The sequence below is a fragment of the Dama dama genome, chromosome 6, assembly GCF_033118175.1.
Source record: "Dama dama isolate Ldn47 chromosome 6, ASM3311817v1, whole genome shotgun sequence".
In the NCBI taxonomy this organism is placed as follows: Eukaryota; Metazoa; Chordata; class Mammalia; order Artiodactyla; family Cervidae; genus Dama; species Dama dama.
Window position 1 is genome coordinate 19,026,679 of NC_083686.1, and position 12,708 is coordinate 19,039,386.

General features: G+C 34.6%; 1 protein-coding gene across 24 annotated transcripts in view; it reads left to right on the forward strand.

Annotated features, from left to right (window-relative positions):
- Positions 1-12,708, forward strand: part of SEC31A (SEC31 homolog A, COPII coat complex component) — a 59,030-nt gene that overhangs the window by 4,376 nt on the left and 41,946 nt on the right. For 22 of the 24 annotated variants that reach the window (XM_061145655.1, XM_061145656.1, XM_061145653.1 and 19 more), the window contains exons 2-7: positions 4,375-4,457; positions 5,121-5,244; positions 6,532-6,730; positions 9,093-9,188; positions 10,077-10,217; positions 11,483-11,625. In XM_061145655.1, coding sequence (XP_061001638.1) covers positions 4,379-4,457; positions 5,121-5,244; positions 6,532-6,730; positions 9,093-9,188; positions 10,077-10,217; positions 11,483-11,625 — 782 coding nt within the window. In that variant the 5' untranslated portion in view covers positions 4,375-4,378. The remainder of the gene's footprint in view (positions 1-4,374; positions 4,458-5,120; positions 5,245-6,531; positions 6,731-9,092; positions 9,189-10,076; positions 10,218-11,482; positions 11,626-12,708) is intronic. The other 2 variants (XM_061145654.1, XM_061145678.1) reach the window with 2 other exon arrangements.

Sequence of the window (12,708 nt, forward strand, 5' to 3'; positions counted from 1 at the left end):
ACCAAACAAGATGAAACAAGATGAAATAAAGTTGATAAAACAGGCAGTGGGAAAATATGTAAACAATATGTACTAAGAGAATGTTACAAAGTTTTACGAAGATAAATGAGTTGCTTAAAGTGTGGTACAGGCAAATACAGAGTTTAGATCAGTGTCGATTGGATCAGTGGAGCAGGTTTCATGAAGGAGATGGGACTTGAACTTGTTGCTAAAGACTGTTGACTCAGAGAAGGAAGAAGGCATTTCATATAAAGAAAATAGGCTTCAGAAAGATCGAATAATGTGTAAAGGTGTCAAAAGTAGCAGAGTCAGTGTTCAGATTGAAGGACCAGAAGTCAGAAGCTCCTGCCTCTTTGCAGTGTGATTCAGCCTCCTAATTCACCCAGTTTGCCTGACCTCTCCCAGTTTCTAAAATTCATTTCTTCTTCCCTTAATTTCATCATGCATTGTAGTTTCTTTGCCATTCGTTATTTCTCCTAAATTTTAATATGTTTTTATTATTAAAATTGAATACTTGAGCTTGTTGTAACAAGTGAGAGGTTGGACTCTCGATCTAACTTCTGAGTTCAGATCTTGGCTCTGTCCCTTGCTAGCGTGTTCAGATTACTTAATCTTTCTGTGCCTTCCTTTTATCATCTGTTCTTCAAATGTAAACAGTTTGACCCTGTGAGACTCAGGGCATGTTTTTAGTCTAAGGCCCTCTTAAGAAAACTATTAGAGGATGAACTTCATCCTTCAGAGATGAGTAAGAAAACTGGCAAGAGTGCTGTTGGAGAACATTGAGTATATTTAACTATTATGGACCTGAGGCTGAAACGAAAGAGGGAATAAGGAAGAAAAGATAAAATGTACATGTTACATATCTGATGATGTAGAAATTGGTCATAAAACTAAAAAATTGAGAGAACTGGGAAGCAGGAAGAAAATTGGAGGTAGAATAAATTTGTGGATTGTCTAATCTGTAATGTCTAAGAGTCAAAGGACATCATTTAAAGCTGACAAATCAGTTAGTAGAAGTATAAGTGTATTTAACAGTACAAAGGTAAACACTGAGAAAGATAGTACTAATGATTATAACTGTGTACTGCAGGAGAGGCAGTAAGATTGTATAAGCTAATTCTGTTAGTGCTCATAGTAATTAACTATGTAAAGAAATAAAGGATTAATGGTATTAAATGGAAATTATTTAAAATTATAGTTACAAAGATAGGACCAGAGACATACAACAAATCAGTGCTCAGAGAAAACTCAAAGCCTAAAGAAATAGTAAAAGTGGATAAGTGAAGCATTTAACTAAAAAGTTAGAAAAGCTTTTTAAAAGTGAAACTAATAAGTAAATCCAAAATTTGACTCTTTGTAAACACTTAGTGAAACAGGTAAGTCACTTAGCTAAGCTAATTTTTCAAAGGAGGGTAGGACAAAACATGAATATTATAAGGACTAATCACCACACACAGCACAAATTAGAAGGCGCATGAGTCTATGTTTGAGTCTAAACAAATAAATTAGAAGATTGTAAAAAAAGAGTACAAAAAGGAATATCATGGGAAAATATAATTTACAAAATTGACCTTGGATAAAGAAAATTCAAATAGATCAATATCCATAGAATAAACAGAGAAAATTGCCAGTTACCTTCCCTTCAAAACACCAGACCCAGGTTTCTCATAGAATTCTGGTAAATCCTTAAAGAAATAGTAATTTCAATGTTGTTATCGAAAGTGTTCCAGAGCATGGGAAAAGAAGAAAACCTCTCACATTTGTTATGAACAAGTATAACACTGATACCAAAACCTGACAAAGAATGTACAAAAAAGGAAAATTATCGATTAAATCTCATTTAAGACTCTAGGAATGAAACTCTTTTTAAACAAAATCCAGCAACTCTGTAGTAGAATCATGGTCAAGAGAAGTTTACTCATGGTATGGAAAGATGATTCAATATTAGGCAATCTGTTAGTGCTGTGTTCGTAAACCGAAGGAGAAAAATCTCCAGTTACCTAATGAAGAAACATTCAACAAAATTCAACACCCAGTCTTTATGAATAGCATTCAGTAAGATAGTAATCAATGGCCATTTCCACATACATGTTTGTATACATATGTATATTTATTTACTTGTACAGATGTAAGTGTGTGTACATCTGTACAGGTATATGTGTATATATCTCAAACTCCAGAACCATGCCGAGTGGTGATACAGTAGGCTTTCCCACTGCAGAACAAGACAAGACAAGAAGTACCACCGTTATCACTGCCGTTGGGTGTGATGCTGTTAGCACTGGCTAGCTCACACAAGAGAAAGATAGCCGAGGAGTGACAATGTGAAATGAGGAGATTGGCTCTGTTGGCACATGGTGTGAGTATGTATGTGGGAAACCCAACAGAGTCTACTGGAACACTATTCCAAAAAGAGAATGCAGTAAGAAAGCAGGATTAAAAATCAGTGTAGCGAAATCATTAGCCTTCATTTAACAATAAGATCATGGACATAATAGTGGAAGGAAAAAAAGCCACATTTACAAACAAACCAAAAGATGAAATACTTAGGAGTAAGCAAACCCAGTATGTCAAAAAATTTCAAACAATACTGAAAAATAAAAAAGAAGACTTAACTCTAAAGACATCTTCTTGATAGGAAGATTGAACATTCTGTCACTTCTCCATAAATTAATTTATTAATTTGGTACAGGTAATCAAAAACACTGACAGTCTCTTTTTTTCTGGAATTAGACAAAAAATTTTCTGATTGTTTATGTAGTTTAAAAACAAAAAATAGCAAGGAAAATGGGTGGGGATTATTGAAATCATACTCATGTAAAGCCACAGTATTTAAAGCAGTGACATGCCTAGCATGTAAATACATGGGCATAAGGAATGGTAATCACAGAATAAATGTAAATGAATACTGAAATGTAAACCTTAACCTATATCCTGATATGTACAGGAATATAAACCTAAATATTAAATCTAGAAATAAACTTCCTGTATCTAAAGTTAGTAAGAAAAAAAAATTTCAATAAATGATTTTGAAGTAATAAAAAATACATACTTTGAACATACTCAGTACACTGTAAACCAGGATACATTTCAAGTGGCAACATCCATCAGAATTAAAATTACTTTTATTCTTTAACCCATCAGTTTTACCTCTGGAAAACTAGCTTTCCTTGCCCATAAGTGAAGTAACATGTATGTGTGGCCATTTGTTTCAGCATTGTTGGTAAGAGTAACAGCTCAGTTGATAAGGAATCCGCCTGCCATGCAGGAGACCCCAGTTCGATTCCTGGGTCAGGAAGATCCCCTGGAGAAGGGATTGGCTACTCACCCCAGTCTTGTTGGGCTTCCCTTGTGGCTCAGCTGGTAAAGAATTCGCCTGCAATGCAGGAGACCCCGGTTCAATTCCTAGGTTGGGAAGATCTGCTGGGGAAGGGAAAGGTTACACACTCCAGTATCCTGGTGTGGAGAATTCCATGGACTATACAGTCCATGGGGTCACAGAGTCAAACACTCTTGAGCGACTTTCACTTTCAAAAACAATTCAGGTGTTCCTCAGTAGGAGACTAAGTAATTAAATTAGGGTACATCTGAGAGTGGAATACTGTGCCGTGTGAATGCATTTATGTAAAATAACAAAATTGTTTTTGTTGGTGGTGTTTTGGCAGAATGTGGGATCTTAGTTCCCTGACTAGGGATTGAACCCACACCCCCTACATTGGAAATGTGGAATCTTAACCACGGGACCACCTGGGGAAGTCCAACAAAGATACATTTAATGCTATAGTACAGTATCTCCTGAGTTTTTCTACCAAAGTAGCTTTCACGTAGAATATATAAAATAATAGCATATGGGATTGTAGCTTGGAGTGACCATTTAACAAATTTTTTTCTGCTTTATCTTTAAAATTCTTTGGGTTTGCTATATTCACCTCTGTCTTAGTCTGTTTTAATTTAAAATTGGTTTATCAAACTGCTCTTATTGTTGAGCAGTCCTGCTCCAGGAAAGCGCACCTAATTTATTACATGCCTTCTCTTACCCATGGTACACTGCCGCCCATCTTATCTTGACTGAGAAGCATACTGTATGCCAAGACTAATTAACCGCATGCTATCCCTGTTTTTGCACGTTTCCTTCCAGACTGATTTTTCAACTGAAGGATGATAATCTGTAAACAGAATAGCCCTGTACTTGTCTCAAAATAACAAGTTTCTTTCAAATGGTCAACATTTCCCAACAAATGATCCCTAGACCAATTTGATTTATTGGCATTCCAGCATTACTATTAATGTATTGGTTTGTCCAGTATATTCCTATGTTAAAAAATGTTCCATCTTACATGTTTATTATATTCCTATGTGGAATGTTCTCTTCAGCAGGATGAAGTTAAAGGAAGTAGATCGTACCGCCATGCAGGCATGGAGCCCTGCACAGAATCATCCCATTTACCTAGCTACAGGTAAGTTCAACAGAGAGACGATAGTATGAGTCACCTAATTTCTTTTTTTCCACATCTGACTTATTTATACCTGTCCTTTAAGATTCAGGTCAAGCTTCAGCTCCTCTAGACAGCCTCTCCTTTCCTGACAAGATACATGCAACCTTCCTGTCAGCTGAGTTCAGTGGCCTTCTTACATGCTTGTACATCATAGTGATAATCATGGTCTATTACATTTATAGCGTCTTCCTCACTTCAGAACTGTGCTCTATCTTTATTCCTCCGGTATTAAGCACAATAGATAAAATGTAAAAAAGTTAATAAATACCAGTTTGAGTGAATGAACAACAGTTTTGATGCTCCATTTTTATATAAACAGAGTTGAAGTTATATCATTTGTGACTATAAGCATGGAACTGTTCTTTCAGAGGTTTATCTATAGACTTAAAAAATTGTCTGCACTACCGACTCTTAGAAACATCATCTCTGAGCCTTGCATCAGAATCTTACTGTTGTAGTAATGTAAGCATCTGCCCAATGGTATATGTGCTGAGATTTCAGTCATTAATGTAGCATTCATGAATCGGATAATTGAAAAACATGCATTTAATTTCTATTTTGTATGTTTTTCTCTGAGTCTTTTTGTTTTTGCGTGTGTAGTTACCATGAATATATTTTCTATAGGAACATCTGCCCAACAATTGGATGCAACGTTTAGTACCAGTGCTTCTCTTGAGATATTTGAATTAGACCTTTCTGATCCATCCTTGGATATGAAATCTTGTGCCACGTTCTCTTCTTCTCACAGGTATGAGATTCAACCTGAAATTTACATGATTATTTGATTATATGTTGTGGTTCATGCCTAGTGTGTCTTTAAGTGTTCCATTATGAAATTGTAAGGAATACCATTAGTGACATATTTTGTGAAAAATTATATGAGTTGTTTAGATAGAAGTTTAAAAAGTGTCTATATGTTCTGTTGAATTTTCTTTTATTACTGACTGTTGTGTGTAAGAAGGAAAGGCTCTAGTTTCTAGTATTTTTTCCCTCATGATATAGTAGAGTTACTTTCTTTTGCTTTTTTTATCTTACCTCTTTACAGAAAAAGGTAGGCACGACTAGAAAAAAGCAGTTAGATGAATATTAAAATGTTAATAGTGATTTTCTCTGAATGGAGGTTGCTTTTTCCCCCATCTACTTATGTATATTTCAAATTACATTTCACAGAGAATTTTATTGACTTGGTTTCTGATATGATAGGTATTTAGATAGGTAGATTTCCAAGTATTTAAGCTATATAGAAGGATATTTAATTTCAGTAGTAAAATGTGCTTTATAGCCTTAATACCTTGGCAAATTTTGGTGAAGAGATTGTACCTCGGCTAACAATACAGTTCAAATCACGGCGTCTCCCGTGGGATGGCTTACATCATCCAAGCCCTCCCACTGTACTGGGAACCCCAGATACTTTTCATCTGGCAGTTTTTCTACTCACTACCATTGTTATATTATCTCCATGCCATTTCCATACCAAATTGTAATCTTTTATTCTCCACCAGTGGGTGGAGAATTATGTCATAATAGATATAATTTTGATATCACCTTTTTACTGTCAGAATATGTTATTTTGCTTAGAAAATTTCAGATGACTCCCTTAACTGCTTTACTATTTAACAGATGACATGTTACTGAGTACTTCTGTAGTCAAATAAAATCAGGGGAAGTGGTTGATTAGCTCTATTTTATAAATGAATCAAAAGCAGCTTAGGGAGATTAAGTAACTGGCTCAGGGTCTCACAGATTCTAAATGGTAAATCCATTCTTAGGCTCTTATCTTCTGACACACAAATCAAGTATACTTTCTTGTATTAGCTGTGCAAGAGTTTTTGTACCCTTCAAGGTTACAAAGTGAAACATGAGTAAAAATAAAAACTAAAATGCCATTTCACCAAGTTATGTACAGTTACCAGGGATAGAGGAGAAGCAGTGTTTTTGGTGTACTTACGAAAAAGCTTAAATGTATAATTTCCAAATTATTTTCTAAGTTTACCTGACTTCAAAAAAGAGTATTTTTGCTCATTTTCTTTTAAAGGTACCACAAGTTGATTTGGGGACCTCATAAGATGGATTCCAAAGGAAATATCTCTGGAGTCCTGATTGCAGGTGGTGAAAACGGAAATATTATTCTTTATGATCCCTCTAAAATTATCACTGGGGATAAGGAAGTTGTGATTGCCCAGAATGACAAGCATACTGGCCCAGTGAGAGCGTTGGATGTGAACATTTTCCAGGTTAGACTTTTGATGTTTATTCATATTTCTTGAGATACGCGCTGCTTATTTGAAATAAGTATATGAATTTACTGTGCCTCAGTCTTGGAGAAAGCTAAAACTGTGCCTCTGCAGGTTGATGAGTGAGTGTATTTGTATGAAGAATGAAAGGTTCAGAGTTGGCTTCAGCTGAGTAATATACTAACCCCAGGGAACGGATCAGGGTGATAGGTTTAGTTCTAGAAGTGTGGAGATGTCATGTCATCTTATGGACATTTTTAAAATATTAGGCACATCAGAGGTTGGAAACCTTGCCTTTTAAAAGTTTGTCTAGATACTTCCCTGGTGGTGCAGTGGCTGAGACTCTGCATTCCCTATGGAGGAGGGCCTAGATTTGATCCCTGGTCAAACTAGATCCCACATGCTACAACTAAAGGTGCTCCATGCCACAGCTAAGACCTGGTACATCCAAATAAACAAGTAAATAAAATATTTTTAAAAATTAAAAAAAAATTTGTGCTAGTTCAGCATTAGGCTGGTGCTGTTGTGTGTGGGTTAATCTGTTGTTTTATTAGTGCTAAATGTATTTATGTCAAAGAGATTACTACTGTATCAAATAATAAGATATATACATAAATATAGTATAAATTTAATGGGCAATTAAGAGTCTGTACTGTTGCCATTGTAAACATTACTGGATGTTAATTGTAGAAATGTATACATTAATAAAGATCTTGCATTAATAGGATATTGGGGTATAATCAGAAAATAAATATTGTCTTAAAAAAGTTTGATAGTTATTTTTCTTGTATTATAAATAGATATTTTAGATATAGACATACAGAAGCCCAAACTTCTTCATTTCTACGGTTTATGGTGCCAACTCTTCAGATAGCTAATTTCCAACAACTGCTGGTTTTTGGTTCGTGTCTTATATCATAGGTGGCTACTGCCATGGAATTCCTCTATTTTCAGTGTTGTATGTCAGTTGTTATAGTAGATTAATGAGAGTGAACAGTAAAGGATGAAGGTCATTTTAGGAACCTCGTTGTCTTCCTGGACTTCATAACACAATTTTAGGGTCTTTTTGATCTAAAAGGTACACAACGTAGTTTACCTAGAAATACTACCACCTGACGCACGATGGAGCATACATGAAATACAAATATGTGAGGACAGACACAGAAAACAAATTTATAGTTACCAAGGGGGACAGGGGATTGGAGAGGGATAAATTAAGAATTTGGGATTAGCAGATATAAACTACTATATATAAAGCAGATAAACAGCAAGGTCCTACTGTGTAGCACAGGGAACTAGTAATATAGTCAATATCCTATAATAAACTATAATGGAAATATATGTGTGTATGTATATATATATATATATATATATATATAGATATATAACTGGGTCACTTTACACCAGAAACTATAGTTTTGTTTTGTTTTTAATTTATTTAACTGGAGGCTAATTACTTTACAATATTGTAGTGGTTTTTGTCATACATTGACATGAATTAGCCATGGAGAAACTATAGTTTTTTTAATTGAAATAAGTCCACTATACTTCAGTTTAAAATTTTTTTTAAATAAGTAAATACATGAGGATGTGAGACAAGAGAGTTTACTAGTCTCATCTTGATCCAGCTCCAGAGGCTGACTTTGAAGTGCCTGGGATAGACACCATTATTTTAGCATTCAGCTATTTGAAGGCCAACAGGGTGACCTATTTTTGTCTCCCACAATCAGATCCCCTTCCAGAGATCCAAACCACAGGCAATAATCGCCATATAAGAATTTATCCATATAATTATTTAATGTCTTATATTGAAATGCCAGTAGATGTGTTATCTTTTTCAGTTTAATAGTTTTACAATATGTTTCTTTAGAAAACTGATTAAATTTCAGATTGTTATACATAGTTTTTAGGGGTTCATGCATTTTGATTTTTTAAATTAAACAGAAAAATTATATGCCTTAAAACTGAAAGATTTTTAAAATTAATTAATTAATTTTTAATTGAAGGGTAATTCCTTTACAGTATTGTGTTCAGCCATAGGCTTACCCATGTCCCCTCCCAGTTGAACCATACCTCCCACCTCCCTCCCCATCCCTCCCCTCTAGGTTGTTAACAAGCCGGTTTGAGTTCTCTGAATCAGACAACAAATTCTGGTTGGCTGTCTATTTTACATATGGTAATGTAAGTTTCCATGTTACTCTCTGCATCCAGCCCACTCTGCTTCCTTCCTGACCGGCCATGTCCTTGGCTGTTCTCAGTGTCTGTGAAAACTTACAGATCTTTCCAGCTCCAAATTGGGTTATTCTGAATTCTCTTCATTATTTGTAAGTGATGTTTATTTGCTAATTCTTTCTTATTGCAGACTAATCTGGTGGCCTCTGGTGCTAACGAATCTGAAATCTACATTTGGGATCTAAATAATTTTGCAACTCCAATGACACCAGGAGCCAAAACGCAGGTATTACATTGATTTCAATGTAATCAAAAGAACCAAAATTGGTTTTTCTGCACTTATTTGTTTTTTCACACAAAATACATCTGTTTAAAATCAGTGTTTAAATGTCATTGACTTTTCTTCGGCATGATCAAGTGTTAATAAATATGTTTCTTTAGAGTATCAGCAAGTCCTTTAACAGTAAATATTTATTTAGTACTTGCCATCTCCCAGGCACTGTTTGAGGTACTAGACTGTGAGGGTAAATAAAATAGTCTTTAATATTTTAAAGTTTTCCTAGGTATAATATTTTATGTAGTATAGTGTTCTATATTATATAGTATTTTAGCAATATCCAACCTCAGAATAAAAATCATAGAGAGGAAACTTACTTAAAACAAAAAAAGAAACACAACCTGTTTCCTATATAATTCTAATAAGCTGAGAAAGAACAGTCATCTCCACCTTCTTTAGACTGTATTGACTATTTGATTTCAGTGGCTATTAAAACAGGCCCTAACATTTTGGCAATCTGAGAGCTAGCGTAATGATAGTATATGGTTTTCTAGGTCTAGGCTGTAACTTTTGCTCTGCCTAGATTTCTGTCACATTGACCAGCATCTACTTTGTGGTCCATTATCTTCCATGGAGCAGTTGCAAAGTAAAGAAACAGTGCTTGATTTGTAACAGGAGCTCAATAAGTGGCTGGTGAATAGACAAGGTAAAGTACTTGAATTGGTATATACCTGAGCCTTAAACTGTGTATGTTGAGAACTTAAGAATATAAAAATAAATTTATGGAAGGAATAGATCAGATTTTTAAGTAATCCATTTTCTCAAAAGAAGAATTAGATTTTGTAGTTAAACTTGATTACAGTTGAGAAATGGTTCTTAGTAGTTTATTCCTTACAGCCCCCAGAAGATATCAGCTGCATTGCGTGGAACAGACAAGTTCAGCATATTTTGGCATCAGCCAGTCCCAGTGGCCGGGCCACTGTGTGGGATCTTAGAAAAAACGAACCTATCATCAAAGTCAGTGATCATAGTAACAGGGTAAGTATGTGATTAATTTGTGAGAAACATGTTTTATTTCTGCTATAGCTATTCCTATATTGTTTGTCAGAGTTGGCAACAAATCAGATTTCTATAAAGTCAAATCCTGTTTTCTTACGGACCAATCATGTTGGAATGAGAGGTTGTTTTTCCCTTTGGGGAAAATAATAAAATTCCTACTAAACCTATCTTAATGATGAAGAGAAAGATTGGTTAATCAAAGGAGTTATTCCATGATATACTAGTTGTTTTGCTTTGTCAGCTGTTCCAAAGTATTATAGCAACTAGAATGTAAAATTTTTCCCTCCTAGTAATTTTATGACTATGAAGCCATAGTTTCCAGACTCTTGGGTTCCTCTTTTCTGATTAGGCAGTGCTGAAATGAACTGGTATTCTCCCACTTGTTCAGTAGATGCTGTTGTATAACATGTTATGTTTTAATCTTACAGATTCATTAATATTATGTCATCATATGTTATAAAGTAATTTAGACACACTTTAGGGCTTGCCTTATTAATATGTTTTTAATTACTGTTTTTGGTTGAACATTTAAAAAGCGAGTTTGCCTAAATCAGAGAATACATATATAATTTAAAAACCACAATAGCAATGAGAAAACACTATAAGAATATTTCCTCAAGGTATTGTTTTTCAGTGAGTCAGGAGTTTTAAAACAAGTGTCAGTGAAATAAAGTACGCAATAAGCATTTCAGTCACCTTCTAGAACACTTAACAGGATCTGAGCTTCCAAGTATTTCTCAGTAATAGTGTTAATTTATCCCATATGAAAATTTAAACAGTAGTTGTTGCTTTAGTCACTTTATCTTGATTTTTCTGATAAAGCAGAGGAAAGGTATTAATTTTTTAAAAATCTTCTCATCTTCATTTCTCTAAAAGTATTAAATTTTAAATTTATATAAAACTTTTCCCCTTATTACAATTTTGACAGGACAACTCATTTGTGGTATAGAATTTCTCTGGCCTGGAATGATTTGTTGGATGATTTGAAAACATTTAAACTCTTTTGTTTAAGACCACTGTTTAAGAGTGTTTAATAGAATTTAATAGTTTAGCAGGTTTTTAAAAAACAAATTTTAAATAAATGAAAATAATAAAATAATGAATACATAAGTAAGAATATTTTTTTCATAAGCCTGAGCTGATGTTTTCTACTATTTGCTTCAACAAACATACATTCCTCGTGTTCATTTTGGCTTTTCATAAAGTAGTGTGATTGATAAGATGTGAGCCTTGACTATGTGCAGATGCATTGCTCCGGGCTGGCGTGGCATCCTGACATTGCCACTCAGATGGTCCTCGCCTCTGAGGATGACAGGCTGCCAGTGGTCCAGATGTGGGACCTTCGCTTTGCCTCCTCTCCGCTCCGTGTCCTGGAAAACCATGCCAGGTATCTTGCTGCTCTTCCAAAAAGCTTGATTTGTGAATTGTAAGAAATGTATTTACTTATTGCTTTGAATTATCAGATAATTTTATAAAATTAGGGAATCTACTTCGTCTCTGTCTCATGAAAGTTAGTATAAATAGTTCATTTCTATTTTAAGCAATAGTCATCTGATTTTTTGTACCGAAAAATGGTAGCCAAATCATATCACAAAAACATGAAAATGTGTTTATGGATTTTCTACAACTTATTTCCAAATAATAGGTAATAGATCAAAATTCTAGTGAATCATAGCTCTTTGGGACAACTCTTGGATCTTTGGGACATTATACAGTTTGATCTTTATTTGATTCATCATGTTTATGAAGAGTCTTCCATGATGTTAATGTCAAGCAACAACTGAAAAGTTTGTTTTACTTCTGAGTGTTTATCTTAATTTAAAAGCAAACATTTTTGAGATATTAAGTGGTTCATTCTGCCTTCAATTTTTTTTTTTTTTTTTTTCGTGTATGCTCACTTGCTCATCGCGTCTCACTCTTTGTGACCCCATGGACTGTCACCCTCCAGGATCCTCTATGTCCGTGGGATTCTCCTGGCAAGAATACTGGAGTGGGTTGCCATTTCCTTCTCCATCTGCCTTCAATTTTAATAAATGTGTGGATGCTCTAAAAAACATGAGAATTGTCTTGTGTTAACCTTAGTAGCATTAAATTTAGTTTGTGGGAATTCCCTGGCAGTCCAGTGGTTAGGGCTCTGTGTTTCCACTGTGAGGGGCATGCGAACTAAGATCCTACAAGGTGGACAGAGTGGCCGAAAAAGAATTTTGTTTTTTTAAGTTTGTAATTGTGCAGATTTCCTGTCATTTATATTCAGATACCCAGGGAGTTTATGCATGTTTTGTTCAGTGTTTTTAAACAAGAAATAAATCTCTTTTAGTGTTAAAGTATTTTCAGTGCTTTGGGCTTTTTTCTTCTTTCCTTTTTAGGGATATATAAACTAAAGCTTTAAACTCCTTTTTCCCCCTGTGTGGTGGAATTACACACTTTGAGAAGTCTTAAAGTTTGTGACCTCTCCTTGAGCTTCTTATAA